The 20,505-nt window shown below is 45.0% G+C and overlaps 1 protein-coding gene across 1 annotated transcript in view; it reads left to right on the top strand.

Annotated features, from left to right (window-relative positions):
• The window catches only part of TAMM41 (TAM41 mitochondrial translocator assembly and maintenance homolog), a 31,330-nt gene extending 11,201 nt beyond the window's left edge, over positions 1 to 20,129 (top strand). Inside the window, exons 5-8 of the mRNA XM_075574944.1 lie at positions 3,784 to 3,929; positions 4,474 to 4,639; positions 10,521 to 10,583; positions 19,968 to 20,129. Coding sequence (XP_075431059.1) covers positions 3,784 to 3,929; positions 4,474 to 4,639; positions 10,521 to 10,583; positions 19,968 to 20,044 — 452 coding nt within the window. The 3' untranslated portion in view covers positions 20,045 to 20,129. The remainder of the gene's footprint in view (positions 1 to 3,783; positions 3,930 to 4,473; positions 4,640 to 10,520; positions 10,584 to 19,967) is intronic.
• Positions 20,130 to 20,505: the final 376 nt, after the last annotated feature.

Here is a 20,505-nt window from a genome sequence, read left to right as displayed (position 1 = left end):
GGCTCTTCTCTGCACTCTCTCTAGTTCCATAATGTCTTTTCTTAGGATTGGTGCCCAAAATTGTACTCCATATTCAAGGTGTGGTCTTACTAATGCTTTGTAAAGGGGCATAATTATGTTTACTTCCCTTCCATCCATTGCCCGTTTGATGCAAGATAAGATCTTGTTTGCCTTTGCAGCTACTGCATGACATTGGGCACTATTGCTAAGCCTGCTGTCTACAAGCACTCCTAAATTCTTCTCCATCAAGGATTCCCCCAATATATCTCCATTTAATTTGTAAGTCGCCTTTTTATTCTTGCATCCCAAATGCATAACCTTACATTTATCTGTATTAAACCTCATTTGCCATTTACCTGCCCACGTTTCCAGTCTCTCCAAGTCCTTCTGAAGAGAAATTACATCCTGCTCTGATTCTATTACCTTACACAATTTAGTATCATCAGCAAAGATGGAGACTTTGCTCTCGATCCCAACCTCAAGGTCATTAATAAACAAGTTAAAAAGCAGGGGTCCCAGTACCGATCCTTGAGGTACTCCACTCATGACTTTAGCCCAACCTGAAAACGTTCCATTTATGACAACCCTCTGTTGTCTGTCCTTTAACCAGTTTTCAATCCAGGTGCATATATTATTACTGAGTCCAATTTTCTTTATTTTGTACACCAACCTCTTGTGTGAAACCGTATCAAAAGCCTTTGCAAAATCTAAGTAGACCACATCAACTGCATTACCCTGGTCTAAATTCCTACTTACCTCCTCAAAGAAACAAATAAGGTTAGTTTGGCAAGATCTATCCTTCATAAATCCATGCTGACTATTACTAATAATTTTGTTTACCATTAGGTATTCCTGAATATTATCCCGTATTAAACCTTCAAGTAGTTTCCCTACTATTGAAGTCAGGCTTACAGGTCTGTAATTCCCCGGGTGTGATCTAGCTCCCTTTTTAAATATAGGCACCACATCTGCTTTACGCCAATCTTGTGGTACTGAGCCCGTGGAAATGGAGTCCTTGAATATTAAATACTCTTGGATGTATGTACTCTTGGATGTATGCCATCGGGGCCAGGTGCCTTATTTACTTTAAATTTTTCAAGTCGCTTATGAACTTCTTCCTCAGTTAACCAATTGGTCATTAATATGGAGGTTGTGGCTTCCTCCTGCGGCACTACTATTGAACTTGATTCTTCCCTGGTAAACACAGAGGCAAAGAATTTGTTTTAATACATCTGCTTTTTCCTTATCTCCAATAATCTGCCTACCCGTTTCACACTGAAAGGGTCCTATATTTTCTTTTCTCATTTTTTTGTTATTAAGGTACTTAAAGAACTTTTTAGGGTTGACCTTACTTTCTATTGCAATCCTTTTTTCATTATCCATTTTTGCTAATTTAATTGCCCTTTTGCAATTTTTGTTACATTCCTTATAATTCTGATACGATGTCCCTTCTGACTTAAAGAATCTAAACGCCTTCCTCTTCTTGTCCATTTCCTCCCCTACCTGTTTATTTAGCCACATTGGTTTTGACTTATTTCTTTTATACTTATTACCCAAGGGTATACACTGATAAGTGTGCTTTTCTAACAATGTTTTAAAGACTGCCCATTTATCTTCTACATTTTTCCCTGCAAAAACATCATCCCATTGTATTACTACTAGATTAGACCTCAGTTTATTAAAATCTGCCTTTCTAAAATTTAAAGTCTTTGTTGAACCCAAGTAATCTGTTTTTTGATCATTTATTTCAAATGAGACCATGTTATGATCACTGTTACCCAAATGTTCCAGGACTTGAATATTTGTTATTACTTCTACATTGTTTGATATGACCAAATCCAGAACTGCCCCTCTCCTGGTTGGTTCCTCAATAATTTGGGTCATATAATTATCTTTAAGCACCCCCAAAAACCCGTTTCCTTTTGTTGTAACTCTAATCTCATTGCCCCAGTCTATGTCTGGATAATTAAAATCCCCCATTATGCAAACATGACCCAGTTTTGATGCCTTCTCCATTTGCAAATGTATTTTAGCTTCCTCAATCTCACAGATATTTGGTGGTTTATAGCATATTACCACAAACATTTTCTTTATACTTTTACCTCCACTGCTAATTTCTATCCATAAGGTCTCTACATTTTCATCATTCCCTTCATAGACATCAGCCCTTATAATAGGTTTTAGATCTGGTTTAACATATAGACATACTCCACCTCCCCTTCTATTTGTTCGATCCTTCCGAAAAAGAGAATACCCCTTTAAATTAACTGTCCAGTCATGAGTTTCATCCCACCATGTTTCTGTAATGCCTATGATATCATACTGCTCCCTTGTAGCTATTAATTCAAGCTCCCCCATTTTATCTGTCAGGCTTCTTGCATTAGGCCGAGTCCACGGTCCCTGCTGGCGTGCTGAGGCGCGCTGAGGCGCAGGGAAAGCGGGTGCTTTCCCTGGCCTTGCGGTTGCTTACCGCAAGCGCTCTCAGCAGCCGTCAGGGGGCAGTCCGGGGGCGGGCGCGTCACTGGCCGGGGGCGGGCCAGTGACGTCACGGAGCTGGTTCGCCCTCATTGGGCGAACCGCTCACGTGACCGGCCTGTCTCGCCGGCAAGCGGGGGAATTTTAAATTCCCCCAAGACCTGCGCTTCCGCAAGCGCGCGGAAGCGCAGGTGAGCCCCTACTAAAGCCGCTCTAATTGCGGCTGTAGGGGCTCAGTGCTGAGCGGGAGCGCGCCTCAGCGCGCTTCCGCCAGCAAGCACGTAACATGGCCGAGGCCTAAGCAAGCATGCATTTAAGTTTTTTTTCAGCCTGTACTATTATCTTATCTGCTCCTTCCTTTCTGCTCCCACTTGGTTTAGTCTTTAGAAGTTTTGTAGTATTATCTGTATTTACTATGGGTGTCTCACTGCTTGTCAAACTTGCACTGGCCCCCATTCTACCTCCATACCACCTTGTATCCTCATCTATTCCATTTAGTTCATTATCTGTTTCATTCCCCTCCCCCTCCATCCTAGTTTAAAATCTCATCCAACCTTTTTAGCATTCTCCCCCCTAGCACAGAAGATCCCTCTTCATTGTGGTGCAATCCGTCCCTAGAATATAGATGGCACCTCTCAGAAAAGGAGTCCCAGTGCTCTAAAAACCCAAACTCCTCCTTCCTGCACCACTTTCTTAGCCATGCATTAACCTCCCTGATCTCTGACTGTCTCCCTGCGGTAGCGCATGGCACTGGTAGTATTTCAGAAAATACTACCTTGGAGGTCCTTGCCTTAAGCTTTTGGCCTAGATCCCTGTAATCATTTTTTAGGACCCTCCATCTTTCTCTAACTTTGTCATTGGTGCCAACATGTACCAATAACCAGTTACTGTGGCTGGATTCCGTTAGGTCACGTGTTTCTGTGGGTGTTAATTCTGAGGAAGGGGTTGCACCCCCCGACACGTTGCACCCCCCGACACGTTGCACCCCCCGACACGTTCTTTAGTTTCCTGTGTCTCTGCATTCTCTAAATAAAACCTTCACGTACTTTGTGCGATTCTCCTCATTCTCTTTCAGCCGGGGAAGTGGATGTTAATTCTCCGGCAGGTTGATATGCAGTTAAATAGTTTAGTGACTTGCATATAAAACATCCGTTATTGGTGCTTTAATCTTTTTATGGTGTATAACGAGGTTGCAAAAGAAACCTATTTGCTATCATGTATTCCGGTACGTTTTGAGCTTTTCACCAGTGTTTCCCGTTCAGATGCACAATCCCGGTCATCTGATTATTCACTTTAATTTTTAATTAGGGGATTTTCGAATGATCGTTGGTGAAGACAAAAGAAAAGTGCTGAAGATTGTGAAACCCAACCTGCCACATTTTCAGAAGCTGTACAGTAACATACTGCAGGAGTACCCACAAGCAGTGTATAAGCATCAGCAGAGCACTGTAGAGGTAAGGTTATCACGGTGTCTAACGATGCTCAGTGAATGTTAAGTCCTGTTACAGGTTTGATGACCTACATTTTCTAACACCTTAAAGAGTGATTGCTTTCTTATGAGCTGAATAATCTCACCCTTCTGTCTTGAAAATGAACATAGCCTGTTACAAATAAGTGGGTATTTCAATGAAACATCGTAAAGATTTTCTATTTGGGCCCCACCCCCCCACCACGCACCCCCCCCCACCACGCACCCCACCACGCACCCCCCCCCCCCCCCCCCCCACCACGCACCCTTATGTCGGCGGGTTACCTTAATTAATAACAGATGTTGTTTTCCCTGAGTTTAATGCATATCTACAAAAGTAATTATATGCAGAAACCAAAGGCCCTTTAACTCCTTAATTTAACCTCATGCTAAGGTTATCCTATCACTGCCTTGCGTGTGGTTTAAATAGATTTTGAGTGCTTGCTGCTTTTATTGCAGGGTAAATATATGTTGCTCTGTAATGCACCTAACGTTACAGAGATCCTGTGTGTTTTATTTTGTGTTTGTAGGTAGATAAAAGTCCAGAGGGTCAGTTCACGCAGCTCATGTCTTTGCCAAAGACCTTACAACAGAAAATAACAGCCCTTGTAGACCCTCCCGGGAGGAATCGGGATGTGGAGGAGATCTTACTGCAAGTTGCTCAGGATCCTGATTGTGGGACGGTGGTCCAGCAGGGTAAGTGACCGATGTACTCCCATAAATAACAGCGGTTTCTTAGCGTGTTATTATCGCGGACGCTGGAGTGGCTGACCGTCGTGTGACAAGTAAAATATTATATGACTAAACTGGTAATGCTATAAGCGTGAGCAGAATGTGCGGGTTCTGAAATGGGAATGTGATTAGGCACAAGCGTTAAACTCCCTTTCCCGCTAACTTAGTATAATGCACAAAGAAACGAGCTCTGGTGTTTGAATTGATAAAGGGTAAGATGCCGAGTTATATAAATGTAGTAAACTAGATCATTGGAAATACTCCAGAGTTATAAAAAAAAAAACCCTAATTGCTCTGTCTGCGCGACCGTGACAATCGCAGTCCAATAACAGACCCCCCACCAGCAGCATCTACTACTGTCTCCCAGCATCTGATACCTCACCTAGTAGCTACATTATCACCATCTGTATTTATCTGCAATTGCTACTTTCCACCAGGGTTACTATGTATCATACATGCGTTGGTTTTGCTAACACTCTTACATATGTATTTACTAACACCCTGATTGGATGTGCACCCCTGATTGGATGTGCACCCCTGATTGGATGTGCACCCCTGATTGGATGTGCACCCCTGCTTCCATTTTACCGGTTGGACAGACATCCCAGTTTTCAGGAGAGGTCATATTTTGACCCCTCCGGGACCTTACAGATTTATTGTGAGGTTATTGCACCCTTTGCACTCTTAGGGGTACTTTTTCTGTATAGCGGGTACTATATGTGACATTTTTTGGTACCCCATCACACTTTTTCGCTGACATTGTTTCTAGGGAGCACCCCTGTATGTTACAGGTTTGGGTAGTGGTGCGGCCTTCATCCCCAGTTCACATTTACAATATTCTGGTTACCGGCAGCACGGGGAGTGCCTGGGACTGGAAGCACCATGGTTGTGATCTACGGGAGCCTCCGGTTCTACTAAAGTAAGAAGAGTGCGTTTAGGGGTGGGGGCGGATTGCAGCGCAAGGCTGAAAACTTGTCTGGGTTCTTAAAATGGAGGTAGTTTGGATAGTGTTTGATTACTCCTGGAGGGCTGGAATGCCAACGGCACCAAGATATGGCACAGCCTGGATTCTCTTGGCGTAGACTTGCTGTGCTGTTCTCAAGCTAAAAATGGGGACAACCCAATGCCCGTGTGGTAGGTAAGGAACGGGCATTAAGGGCGTTAATACTTTATTTTAATTGCCCGAAGAATGTTCAAATCTGGAAACTCCCCCAAACCAGGATGTATTTAAAAAAAAAAACACATGGAATCTTAAATAATCCCTGTTTTATTCCTTTATGTCTGCGCGTCATAAATGTTAATATTCAACCCTTTTGGTGCCCCAAGACGTGGCCACTACATGGGGTCGGGCCCACCCGGGGGCCATATGATGTCGTCCCCGCATAGTACGCGTTTTCTAGGGGAGATCGCGCCCGGTTGGCACCCTTAACGCAGGGAAATGGAAGAGGACTTCAGTTTCTACCTTTAGGGCCGCCTCAATCCCGTGTCCGCCCCTCCGGCGCCCCAAGGGGCATTAAATAGCTACATTCTGCCTATGGGTATTCCACCTATTAAGTAAAAGAAACCAGTGGGTTAGATGACATTTGGGCACATTTAATATACATTTAATATACTGATATTTTTGATATTTTTGGAGGGCGTTTCCATTTTCACATGTTGAATGTGATAGTAAAAGTTTGTATGTCGCCTGCCTGAGTGTCACACCTAGGAGCAGGGACTGCATGGCAATGCGTGACTTGCTTTTAATGACACCTGTAGGCTTTCATTTCACCAACTACATTTCCTTAGATCAGTTTCTGTGTCTGTTGACATGGAATCTGAAGCTCGTGTTATTCTGCCTTGGGGAAACCTAACCGTCAGCTCCTAACAACTGCTCATTACAAAGACAGCCCAGTATGTTGAGTGATCCCAACCTTCACATTGCTGTCCCAGGTGTGATCTACTAACTGCTTGTTACCTTTTAACATATGGACAACAGAGCTTTTAAATACCAAAGTATTTCCTTCCCAAGCTTTCTCTATCATTTCTTCGGCCAGCTTTTGTTTGGGTTTTTGTGTAAGATGGGAAACGATGTACACACTGCATAATGAGACTTAACTAGATCTAGCTTTTCTTTGTATGTATACCATACAATAAACGTAATGCATAATCATTTGACGATAAGTAAATATTATCCCTTAAGTACATGTGGACATTATATTCATTTATATGCTATTGATGTCTTGTCTATATACACACAACTGTACTTCAAAGAAACTACATTCCTGAATATGAGATATTGCTTGAAAACATATCTTCCTTATGGTTGATTTAAACGGTGTTTCATCCATTCACGATAACCTGCATATTGTGAACAAATAATCACATTATTGGATTTGTTAATGAAGCGTGAGTTGTTTGAAAAAAAAAAAAAAAAAAAAAGGATGCTCTAGGTTTAGCACACTTTTATTGCTAAACAATAGAAATCTGTATTGTTGTGTTCTATCTATATTTAAAGAGGAGAAAAGATATAATGTATCATCTAATATACACTTTATATACAATATATGTTAGACATAATTGCAGGAAAATGCTGGCAAGCGTTTCATCACTTAATGAAATGTAACTATGGAAAATATACACCAGTCCATGTACAAAAAGAATACGCTTCTGTAAACAGGATCTCCGACTTGTTGGACCGGTAATGCAGTTTTCTCTGTGGGAAAGGTATAGGTTTGCTACTCCGTAAAATCTCTAATAAAATGATTGCGGCGTTCTTCACCGCACTCGGGAAGCCGGCCGCTGTGTTTGATTTGTGGGAACGTATGATGTGTCTGAGTATCTCGTGCATTGAGGTTTATTTGGCACTAACTTGTATCTACTGCCATGTGAAGAAGAAGCCGGAATAAGATGGGATTTTACAGAAGTAATGTACATTCGTATTGGTAATGAGCGTCAATGCATTTAAGCCTCTGATAATACCAGTGGCGTGAAGGCGTCACCGCGAAGCGTGGCCTTAAGGGCGCCAAACGTCTTGGAGAAACCAGGAGGTTGAGAATTCCAGAACAGTACATGCTTATTGTTTTTACTTCGTGTCAACCACGGACGCAGCGATCCACGGACGCAGCGATCCACGGATGCAGCGATCCACGGACGCAGCGATAAACAGATGTTCAAGAAGCAGAATATACACAGTAGGATTAAAGAATCTCTACCCCACAGAGCTTACATTCTAAGGGCCTTATACCGCACAGAAACCCCGTTGCAGTCACTTGATAGAATAAGTTTGCCCTCCCCAATGAAAAATTGCTAATGCCGTGTTTAATATTTTGTGCTGGCAAATCTGTAAGTCTTTTTCATTCATCCTGAATTTCCTGTTCCGGTCGCCACTCTCCTCTGTATTTATTTTAAACCGTGTTTGGTAAAATAATTACCACGTTCTTTCCCACTTTTTTTTTTTTTGGTATGTAGATGCATTTTTTTGTTTAATATCGGTGTGCTTCCAGTTTTAGGCTATATTGGTTAACCGTTTGTGTGCTGAGAAGCTGCGGTACCAGAGTGACACTCCGCGATCATGTGACCGCTTCTTGGGCGCCATCGCAACGTCGGCGATGACGGAACGGAGGAGTTGTCCTCTAACATCACACAGCCGGCCAGATCGCGTTCAGCACTCGGCATTCTCTGCTCCTGTTATCTCCCATAGAAAACAAGCAAATAGAACATCCGCAGCTATGTTACCGGACACCCAAAGGGTTAATAACAGCCCAATGTGTCGCTCTGTGACACAGGACATACCCCCGCAGAAGCCGTGCTCTCATCTCTCCCGCGCTCTGTGACACAGGACATACCCCGCAGTAGCCGTGCTCTCATCTATCCCGCGCTCAGTCGTACTGTTACAGCAAACCAGGTCCTGGTCCCTCTGTCAGGAGCAGTGCTGTGTTATTTTTTGGGTCTCCTGCCTACCTCACATGCACCAATACGGAACAATCCCACTCGCCCTCTTCTCTCTCGCTCTCTGGGGGTGGGGGGGAGAGATGGCAGTGTATTGTGCGTGTGCGTTTACTGGTTGGTGCCCACCACTCGCTCCTGAACCCTATTGTGCCGTTGGGGACCCCTGGCGTATAGACTACCCAATGATAAACTGAGGGCATTACAAAGTTCCTTGGAGGTGTTTGTCTCCGTGTCATTGCAGCAGTTTCAGTCCTTGATGAAACACCTGGTTCTTGCGGCCAGGATTATGTCGGTAGGGAGAGTATTTCCAAGCGGCCGGTGGCCGCTACGCTGTGAGGAGGCGTCCGCATCATTTCATTCTGATAACGGCAGAGATCCGGAAGGATTTGGGGGTGCGATTGGAGTTTTTGCAGTGTTACAACGGGAGGAGCGGCCGGCATCCAAAATCGGGCTTCAGCTTTTTATGGGCGCGGCCGGACCAGTGGGGGTCGGGGTGTATTTCGAGAGCGGTTGCTGAATTCGGGGGCGAAGTCCCATTTAATAAAGAACCGGACATTTTCATTACATTTTTCTGCTTGTAGTTAAATGAGGGCTTTGGGGCAGGCGCTTTGCTAACCGGAACATAGTGTTTAGGTCCGATTATTATGGGTCTGGTGTTGCATTTGCTGCGTAGCTTTGTGTTAACTTGCCTGAAATTAAACACGGCTTTTAGGGCTAGGCATGCACATGGAGTGTCTGATTAAATCACTGCACTCCGTTCGTTATTGTTGCAGGAAGGTCAGTTCTCCGGCTTATTCTCCTAACGCATTATTTCTCACTGCTTTATCTTATGTGCATGTTTGGGGTCTACTACTTCTAGAGTGTGCTGTTTGTAAACTGTCTGTTTTAATCTGTATTAATAAAGTGCTCTTTTGGTGGTTCCTTTATTCTTTAAGGTATATGGATATATGTACAGTATATATAAATGTCAGACTTCTGTTTGGTTTCGATCATCATCACAAGGGTGAAGAAATGAAAATGACCACTGTTGGACAGAGATGATATGCGACTGAATTCCAAGAGATTAAAAGACCAAGACAACGACCAAAAGTAAGATGGGACGATGCAACCAGACAATGTGTTGGAGCAGCAAGGAGAAATGCAGCTTGTAACCGCAGTTTATCTGGAAGATCATTGGGGAGGAATTCATCCATCAGTGGATCAACAAAGGCGGAAGATGAGAGACATATACATGTTTATTGTGCCCGATTCCAGATTGATGTTTTGTTTTTCTAATTAAGATAATTTTAATCTTTTACGCTTGGTTATTTTATCTTTTTTCATGGGCATATTAATAACTCCTGACACCTACCCCAAATCATTCTATGGTATTCAATATCTCCTGTGTGTACTATAATCATTCCCCTTGTATTTTTGCACAACGTTGCGGTTCAATAATCTGTATTTATTTCTTGTAATACCCATGCAGTGACACACTTTTTGTGTATACTTTATTGTCATTTTATGAGGTGGTTACTTCTTTAGGCTTTAGCTATTTGCTTGTTTATTTTGTGCCTTGTTCGCCCGACACTTCGTAGGCGTATGCTGTTCCTACCGGGGTTTCACTGCGTGTGGGTACCACTCCGTCCCTCTCGTCCTTTTCTTCTTTGCTGTATGTATATCTTTCTTTGTATAGCATCAAGCATGACCTAGCGCTTCACCGCTGTAATAAACGCAGCAAACTAATGTGAGACCGACTAGGAAAAATCGCTAAAAGTAAACATTACTTTCTCATGACTTTAATTCCTAGAATCTCTTTACGTACACGCACGTATATACTGTCATTCAAGGAAACAAAATATTTCAGTTCTGATTTGCTTTCAGATATATTTTCTGACTTAACATCTGTTTATTTATTTGTATTTATTTTTTGCAGCTATTTTTGGCATTGTGAAATCTTCCAGTCTGACTCAGAGTGCTAAGGGGATACTTACTGCCGGTAAGCAAGTTGGTAGTACACTTATTTGATCGTTAAAACATACTGCATGACTTGAACGCTTCTGATGTGTATTTAGTGAAAACAACTTGTGCTGAGGTTTTTACTAAAACAAAACCAGAATTCTGATATTTTCAAGAAATAACAAAGTTAGAAAACTGTATAAATCAAAATGACACCAATTATAGGCCAATTAAATACTGCTATAGGAAAAAACATATCCCATTCTATATCATGTGCAAGTGTGTACTGTTGTACGCTCTGGCGTTAGCTGTCAAAGAGTCTTATCTTTTAGACTTGCTTGTCGTCAGGGGATCTATGATGGAGACCATGGCGCTAGCACTTGAGTCAGGTCCTGAAAATATGAATATAAAATCCCATATATTGATAGTACCAGGTAGGTGCATAAAAGGCACGTATTGATGTTGTAAGACTCCTACTTGGAAGTCTTTTATTTTAAAATTGACGAATCTACAGCTGACCAATAGTTACATTCTCATAGTTTGAGCGTGGGTTTCACATACTGGCACTAATTTGCTGTGCCCGTGTATATATGTGCGGTGCCTAAGGCTCATTACATCTGCGGTGATATCTGTGTGACTGGTGCAGTGTTGGGCCAGGATATTAGGCTTTTCCACATTTGAACCTGCTCGCTTAGGGAGTGCCACCTTTTCTGCTGCATACACCTCTAGTCTCTGTCTGGATCACACTATATCTATGATAATCACTATGTGTATCTGACCTAGTATTACCATCATATTAGGAGCAGTAGTCTGGTATTAGGACTATTTCATACCTCATTTGCTATTAAGGGAGCTCCCTACCTATGATTGCAACTTTAGGTGCAAACTAGGTTTTGGTCCTAGGTGGTTTACCTATACCACTGCTGTATCTGCCTTGTATCTCCTAGATCATTAGCTTTATGTGCTATTCAGTGGCTTAATATCTAGATCAGATGACAGACAGTCGTCAAATTTAATTTAATTTATTTTTAATCTTGGTTACACCTACATTATCGGTAATATATGTTTCATGTAATGTCAATAAAGGTTATATTTTAAATGTATGTGGTGTGCACCTAAGTGAATTCTACTCTGAGTGCACTGCCTTGTGTGCTCGCCACTTTCCTTCTCCTTGAGAAACGCATCAGAGATTCTTTATGGAGAGTATCGTCTTTATGTCCCAATAAAGCCGTTTTTTCCATATTCACTTATCGGAGACTCTGTCAATTTGTAAAGCTGCTGCTCCGTTATTCTGCCCATTATACATCGGCACGCTACTGTCGGGTGCAGTTGGCAGAGCACGGACCATATTTACTAAGCGGTGCTATTCAATATGACCCCACCTAGTACAGGAAAACCCCTTATGTCCATTCACCTGCATTTAATCCATAAAACTCAAACACTACCATCAGATCACTGTGATCCTAGGAGGGATTGTCCATTTTAATAACTCAATTAGTAACGGAGCAGCAACTATTTCAGGACTGCCTTTACATTATGTATGTATCTTTATTTATAAAGCGCCATCAATGCACACAGCGCTTCACAGCAGTAATACACGTGACAATCATATAAATAACAAATAGTACTATTAACAGATCATGGGAATAAGCGCTTCAGACATAAAAGTAACATTTTGGAAGAGGAGACCCTGCTCCGAAGAGCTTGCAATCTAATTGGTAGGTAGGGAGAACGTACAGAGACAGTAGGAGGGAGTTCTGGTAAGTGCGTCTGCAGGGGGCCAAGCTTTATGTATCGTGTATAGTATCAGCCACGGAGCTACTCGTATGCTTTGTTAAGCAGGTGTGTATTAAGGTGGGTCTTAAATGTGGATAGAGAGGGTGCTAGTCGGGTATTGAGGGGCATTCCAGAGGTGCGGGGCAGTCAGTGAGAAAGGTTTGAGATTGAGAAATTTTATTTTTTTATTTTTTTTGATGGGTGATTTTTGTATGAACCCGTTATAACTTTCGGTCGCGCAGAGGAAAAACCGTCCAAGTTCCTGTGTGAGATACGCAGCTAGGCCACAGATATTCTGCACATAGGCTTGTCCACTGGCTGTGTATTTGAGGTGTGCAATGGACCTTCTTACCTTTTGCATTATTGTGTATAAATTGGGAATATTGTGTATGCTACTTAGGCCAAAGCACAGAATTGTCAATCTTAAAAGGATTGTCACTTTTTACTGGCTATAATGAGTTCATTTACAAGCCCTTTTCCTGCTTGGATTGCAAAGTATGTTCTTTCCCCGGTTTACTGCGGCTGAATAAGCTGGACCAGCAGTTAACTCCATTCCTACATTCATACAAAATGGAGTCTTTGAATTTGTGATGTTTTTGAAGTGAAACTTCCTTAGTGGCACCTCATTCGTGATGGGGCAAAAAAGAATTGTGGAGACAGAAATGAAACGGATGTGACGTCAGTGCTGGCAGTTGAGGCCGGGCTGTGTTCTGGCTCAGCCCGACCCCAACACTGACATCACACCCGCTCCACAAATCAGATGCGGCGGCGGCGGCGATAGCCGCCGGCGCCGCTCCTAATCACCCCCCACACCCCACCCAGCCCCACACCCCCCACACACCATGACATATGCGGCGGCGATAGCCGCCGCTCCTAACGGCCGCTGACATGCTGCGCAGCCTCTCTCCTCCCTACCTCCGCTTTCCTGCGTCCCGCTGACTCAGCGCCGCCGGGGTCGAGGAGAGGAGCCCAGGGATCATGGAGGGTATCCGCCGCCGCAGCTCATAACGAGCTCTGCTCCCCCCACCCGCTGACATGCGGCGGCGGCAGCCCTCAAAATTTAATTGCCGCCACTCCTGCTGACCTCCCTCGGCCGAGGCATGGAACGGGGGGGGGGGGGGGTAGAGTGAGCTGCGTTCCCCACAGCACCAAGCCAGCTCCCGCTGACGATGACACGCTGCCCCCCTTCCCCGCCGACACTGCCTCTGCCCACGCAGCACTTCCGGAGGGGGGGGGCCTTTATTAGGTATCTGCCCGGTGCGGCCGCGTCTCGCCGGGGGGTGGGGGGGGGCGAGGAGAGACTCAGGCAGAGCCGCCGCGGGTCCGCAGCTCTGCCTGTCTGTGAGGGGGGGGGGGGGGAGGAGAGTCGCAGGCAGAGCCGCCGCGGGTCCGCAGCTCTGCCTGTCTGTGAGGGGGGGGGGGGGAGGGAGGAGAGTCTCAGGCAGAGCCGCCGCGGGTCCGCAGCTCTGCCTGTCTGTGAGGGGGGGGGGGGGGGAGGAGAGTCTCAGGCAGAGCCGCCGCGGGTCCGCAGCTCTGCCTGTCTGTGAGGGGGGGGGGGGGGGGGAGGAGAGTCTCAGGCAGAGCCGCCGCGGGTCCGCAGCTCTGCCTGTCTGTGAGGGGGGGGGGGGGAGGGAGGAGAGTCTCAGGCAGAGCCGCCGCGGGTCCGCAGCTCTGCCTGTCTGTGAGGGGGGGGGGGGGGGGGAGGAGAGTCTCAGGCAGAGCCGCCGCGGGTCCGCAGCTCTGCCTGTCTGTGAGGGGGGGAGGGGAGGGAGGAGAGTCTCAGGCAGAGCCGCCGCGAGTCCGCAGCTCTGCCTGTCTGTGAGGGGGGAGGAGTCAGGAGAGAGGGGGCAGGACACAGAAAGAGAGACACACATACAGTGACAGACACACACACATACATATATACACACACAGACACACACACTGACTGACACACATACACACACACACACTGACTGACACACATACACACACACTGACTGACACACATGCACACACACTGACACATACACACACACTGACTGACACACATGCACACACACTGACACATACACACACACTGACTGACATACACACACACTGACTGACATACACACACTGACTGTGAATAGGTTAGGGGGATGTGTGAGGTGCAGGGGGGCTGCGCATACGTCACACGGTCACACGCACGCACACGGTCACACACACACGCACACACGGTCACACGCACACACACACAGTCACACGCACAGTCAGTCGCGCGCACAGTCAGTCGCGTGCACACGCACTGTCACGTGCACTGTCACGTGCACTGTCACGCGTACACGCACTGTCACGCGCACACGCACTGTCACGCGCACAGTCACACACAGTCACACAGTAACACGCACAGTCACAGTCACACGCACAGTCGCACACACACAGTCACACGCACACACACACAGTCACGCACACACACACAGTCACGCACACACGAGGAATTCACGCTTAGTGCAAATACAAGGGATGTGTACGCATGTTCTAAGTCAAATTTATTTGCGTTTTGTCAATGAAATTGTATTTTGATTTTTAATTAAAACATCACCAATACAAATACAATTTCTGTGACAAAAGTCAAAGAAGTTTCACTTACTATGCGCGTGCACAGCACACACAGCTTTTTTTTTATCGCGGGAACATGACCAGAAATGAGGGTAAAACGTTTGGGGATGTATAAACATCAGGAATGGGTAAGAAACAACGCTATGAGGGAGCAGTGGGGAGAAGCAAGGCAGCAAACTCTGCAAAGAACTAACGCAGGCAGCTCTGAGGGTAACAGGCCTGGCTGCACCAAACCCCAGGGGTGGGAAAAGTGAGGTGCTGAGGCAACCGGCTGATTGACAGCTCCGTTGTAAAGAAGCATAGCAACAGGAGGCGGGACTAGAGCAAAAGATACTGTGTGAAGGGAAGATGCAGGTCACAGCTAGTGTAGTGTATTGTATGTCTTTATTTATATAGCGCCATAAATGTACATAGCGCTTCACAGCAGTAATACATATCATATAAACGATGGACTGGAGCAGTGGCGCAAAAACCTTCATCTGCGCCCCTCCCCCTCCCCTTTGCTCCGTCATGTGACGTCGCCATGGCAACACGGCGTCATTTGACCCACGCCAGACGCCGCCGGAGAGCAGGGAAGGGATATACAGAGGCCTCGCTCGCTCCCCTGCCATTTAATGGTAATGTTATGGGGAAAAGCGCGGGGCCCCCCTGGACCAGAGCACCCTAAAAAGGTGCGAATATAGGGCAACGCGGGATAAAAATGTAACGGTTAATAAGATCTTGTTGAGATGGATTTAATTCCTTTTTAATGCGTTCTGGAAAGTTTAACACTGTTTTTCTGTAGGACGGAAGCCGTTGTGTAACTAACTACATGTGTTATTGTTGCACATGTGCAATCCGCGGCTCTTCCCGGGACTGGCCCGGGACTGGCTTAACGGTGCGGCCCAGGGTGAGGTAATGGCCGTGCTAGGTTTGTGATAAATCTTGATATTTGAGGATCGAAATAAAATCATACAAGTATATTTTAAATAAAAATAGTATTTTGAATCAAGTTTGATTTGTTTTCAATATATAACATGACAAACGTCAGCACACGGGCAGTAATTCTCTGCAGAGATGGGTGTTATAATGAGACGTGGCCAGTTATTAGTCCTGTATCCCTTATTGTAGGGGTGCGCGGCCTGGGTGGCGGTTAGAGGCCGCTCGCTCTTCCTTACAACTCTTAAATAAAATGCGCGAGGTCTCTGTATGTTATTGTCTCTCCAGCGACTTCTGGCGACGTGTCGCCATGACGTCGTTGGTGCCAGGGGAAAGGTAAGGGAGGAGAGAGCAGGCAGGGGGCGCAAACAAAAAAGCCTTATTGCACCTCTTTATTACCTTTGACTAAGGATAATAATACCTGGGAGCTGAGCAGGAGTTACAGGGGAAGTGGATATCTATAACAATAGCAAGATTATAACACGATTTCTCTATGTGAAAATAAATGTGAACTAGCGCTAAAGTGTAAAACACAGTGTGATATTAAAAAAAAACTTCTAATAAAGGATGGCTGCCCGGTGATACTGCCAGTACTAACAGAATAACATAAAATAGAGAAAAACCTGGCGCCAAATTGTCAGTGGAATGTCCTGTACTCCTCAAGGGATCCGCACACTTGCTCGACAGACCATGCAAAGAAATAAACACAAACAAACAAAAATCATAGCGCAACACTGTAGGGTGAGCAGTAATGCACTAATATATACAAACAATTAAGAATCCTAGCGACAATTAAAACAACTATTTATTAAAAAGAAGAACTATGCCAAGACAAAGGACCGCAGGTCATCTGGGACACAAAAATTGGAGCCCTACTTACAGACAGCAAGGCTTAAACTCGCATGGTAGGAACAAGTCCTAGATAGAGATGGTCTCCCTGCCGGGTGATGTCTCTGCTCCACTGCGGCTCAAACTCCAGTCAGTCCCTACGATGGTAGCCGGAACCTCTCCGGCCGTGGAGGCTGGTGTGCGGGGTCCACAGCTCTGCACCGCGTGTAGACACGCCTCACTTCCTCCTCCGGAGCAACGGGAAGTCTCTGCGCGCGCGATAGTACCCGTGGCCTTAAAGGGACAGCTGGCAGGCAGAATGAAAAGCAGGTCTCCAAAGCCAAATGACCTTAAACGTCCAAAGTCAATCAAACAGTGGCTGTGCCACTAGCCCTACGCGTTTCGTAGATGTCACTCTACTTCCTCAGGGGCTCTATTAGGAGGGAGAAAGACCACCATTGGATCTATATCCAGCAGAATGAAAGGACCCTTTCATTCTGCTGGATATAGATCCAATGGTGGTCTTTCTCCCTCCTAATAGAGCCCCTGAGGAAGTAGAGTGACATCTACGAAACGCGTAGGGCTAGTGGCACAGCCACTGTTTGATTGACTTTGGACGTTTAAGGTCATTTGGCTTTGGAGACCTGCTTTTCATTCTGCCTGCCAGCTGTCCCTTTAAGGCCACGGGTACTATCGCGCGCGGGCGCGCAGAGACTTCCCGTTGCTCTGGAGGAGGAAGTGAGGCGTGTCTACACGCGGTGCAGAGCTGTGGACCCCGCACACCAGCCTCCACGGCCGGAGAGGTTCCGGCTACCATCGTAGGGACTGACTGGAGTTTGAGCCGCAGTGGAGCAGAGACATCACCCGGCAGGGAGACCATCTCTATCTAGGACTTGTTCCTACCATGCGAGTTTAAGCCTTGCTGTCTGTAAGTAGGGCTCCAATTTTTGTGTCCCAGATGACCTGCGGTCCTTTGTCTTGGCATAGTTCTTCTTTTTAATAAATAGTTGTTTTAATTGTCGCTAGGATTCTTAATTGTTTGTATATATTAGTGCATTACTGCTCACCCTACAGTGTTGCGCTATGATTTTTGTTTGTTTGTGTTTATTTCTTTGCATGGTCTGTCGAGCAAGTGTGCGGATCCCTTGAGGAGTACAGGACATTCCACTGACAATTTGGCGCCAGGTTTTTCTCTATTTTACGATTTCTCTATGTATTCTACATTTTCATCAAATGCTTAATTTGTCTCATTTTAAATATTATTTATTTATGTATTTATTTATAAAATATTTTACCAGGAAGTAATACATTGAGAGTTACCTCTCGTTTTCAAGTATGTCCTGGGCACAGAGTTAAGACAAATAATACATGGTTACAAATACAGTTACATAAATGAGCAGGGTATACATTATATACAAGACATTGCGTGCACAGTTAAAGAAAATATATATTATGGGCGAATGAAACAGTTACAGACCAGATTAAAATGTGAGACAGCCATAGATTTGAAAGAACTTAAACTGGTGGTGGATGTGGAACAACCTACCAGAGACTCTCACATCCACCACCAGTTTAAGTTCTTTCAAATCTAAGGCTGTCTCACATTTTAATCTGGTCTGTAACTGTTACATACGCCCATAATATATATTTTCTTTAACTGTGCACGCAATGTCTTGTATATAATGTATACCTTGTTCATTTATGTAACTGTATTTGTAACCATGTATTATTTGTTTTTCTCTGTGCCCAGGACATACTTGAAAACGAGAGGTAACTCTCAATGTATTACTTCCTGGTAAAATATTTTATAAATAATGTCGGACGGAATATCCATAAACAAGAAATAAAATCTCCAGCAGTATTTCCCAGCAGGAGAATACAAGATGTATCTTACACTTATCTTGAGATACATAGGGCCATGTTACTACACGGTGCTAAACCGTGAAGTTACAGTACCATGCGTCCTGCTTGAGTAAATGGGCTGCCAGAGGGTTTAGCACTGCTTGGTAAATATGGTCCGATGTATCGAGCTCATCTAAAGGAAAAAACAAAAGCAAGTCGAACACAATGTGTTTTCTACGTCTGTCCGATGTAAGAAACGTGGTGATCCGCTGTCTCCCACGTGATGCAGATCACGGATCTGAGATGCGCTGACCATTACACAAACAGCGAGACGCGCTGACCATTACACACACAGCGAAATGCGCTGACCATTACACACACAGCGAGACGCGCTGACCATTACACACACAGCGAGACGCGCTGACCATTACACACACACAGCGAGAAGCGCTGACCATTACACACAGCGAGACGCGCTGACCATTACACACACAGCGAGATGCGCTGACCATTACACACACAGCGAGACGCGCTGACCATTACACACACACAGTGAGAAGTGCTGACCATTACACACAGCGAGACGCGCTGACCATTAAACACACACAGCGAGACGCGCTGACCATTACACACACACAGCGAGACTCGCTGACCATTACACACACACAGCGAGACTCGCTGACCATTACACACACACACAGCGAGACGCGCTGACCATTATACACACAGCGAGACGCGCTGACCATTACACACAGCGAGACGCGCTGACCATTACACACACGTGCACGTGCACGTACATGAGCTAGAGAAAGTAATGACATAACATACATACAATTCTTGATGCATTAGCCAACTCCAGTCCTCAAGGGCTACCACCAGGCCAGGCTTTCAGGATATCCCTGCTTTAGCACAGGTGGCTTGATGAAAGACTGACCCACTGATTGAGCCACCTGTGCTGAACAGGGATATCCTAAAAACCTGATAGTTTGTAGCGGATTCTGGGTGGCTACTTCTGCATTAGACGTATACGTACAAGATATTAACATGGTCATTTTAACTGTGTCTATAGCTCACCTGATCGCTTTGGTTTATACAACCAATCCCAAAGTGGGTTACTAGAAGCAGGTCAGAATCTGAAAGGATTGACGCAAATACTGCGGTATCGTGGTTACAGCGGCATATTCTAAATGCAACAAAATGAACAAGCGTGGCAGATATCGCAGGAAATCGATGAATCACAAGATTTAGCCTGAAGCACCATAGTTACATAGTTACCATCACATAGTTACATAGTTACCATCAGATATATGGATTGGAGAACATTGTACGTCGCGAGTCCCAGAACTGCGCCATGGAAAATGTGACGTTAGGAGGCGGCGGAAATGAATGATTTCTAACGGGAGACCCGTTTCCAGTGCGCTGGCATAAGCCGCTGCCACGGACTTCAGTCAGTCTAACTATGAATATATTTGTCTTTCAGGAATGAAGAAAAGCGTGTGGTATAGCACAAAGAAAATGTACAAAATGCTGCAGAGTATGCGGGGGGCGAGCGCGTAACATTAGGGTTTTATTCTGTTATTGTTGTGTTTCTGTTTTCATTCCTGTTGTCCATGAATGGAATAAAGTTCTATTATTATGCAAATCTCACATCGCGATCATTGACATTAATGCAGAATAATGTGCGCAGGCAGGGGGTTTAACCCTTTCACTAGCAGAATCTGCATGCAATAACACGTCATTAATATCTTCTGGAATGGAGACACAGGGATCTTGGCAGCCATATTAAGATCCCATTGTGACTAATGGCCGTTGATCTGGCACACGCACACGCACACACAATATGCCGGCTATGTCCAGTAGATTTTCTTTCAGACATTAATTTCACATTGCTAATCTGACACATTCCCACTAATGTTTCTTTTACAGGTTACAATATGCTTTAGCCCTACAGGTTATTTATCCTTGGGCTCAGGTATCCGTTTCATTTAAAATAGTGATAATAATGGCATCCCATTAAT

The sequence above is a fragment of the Ascaphus truei genome, chromosome 17 (genome assembly GCF_040206685.1).
Source record: "Ascaphus truei isolate aAscTru1 chromosome 17, aAscTru1.hap1, whole genome shotgun sequence".
Classification (NCBI taxonomy): domain Eukaryota; kingdom Metazoa; phylum Chordata; class Amphibia; order Anura; family Ascaphidae; genus Ascaphus; species Ascaphus truei.
Note: the sequence above shows the minus strand (reverse complement) of the source record. Positions and strands in the feature narration are given on the sequence as shown.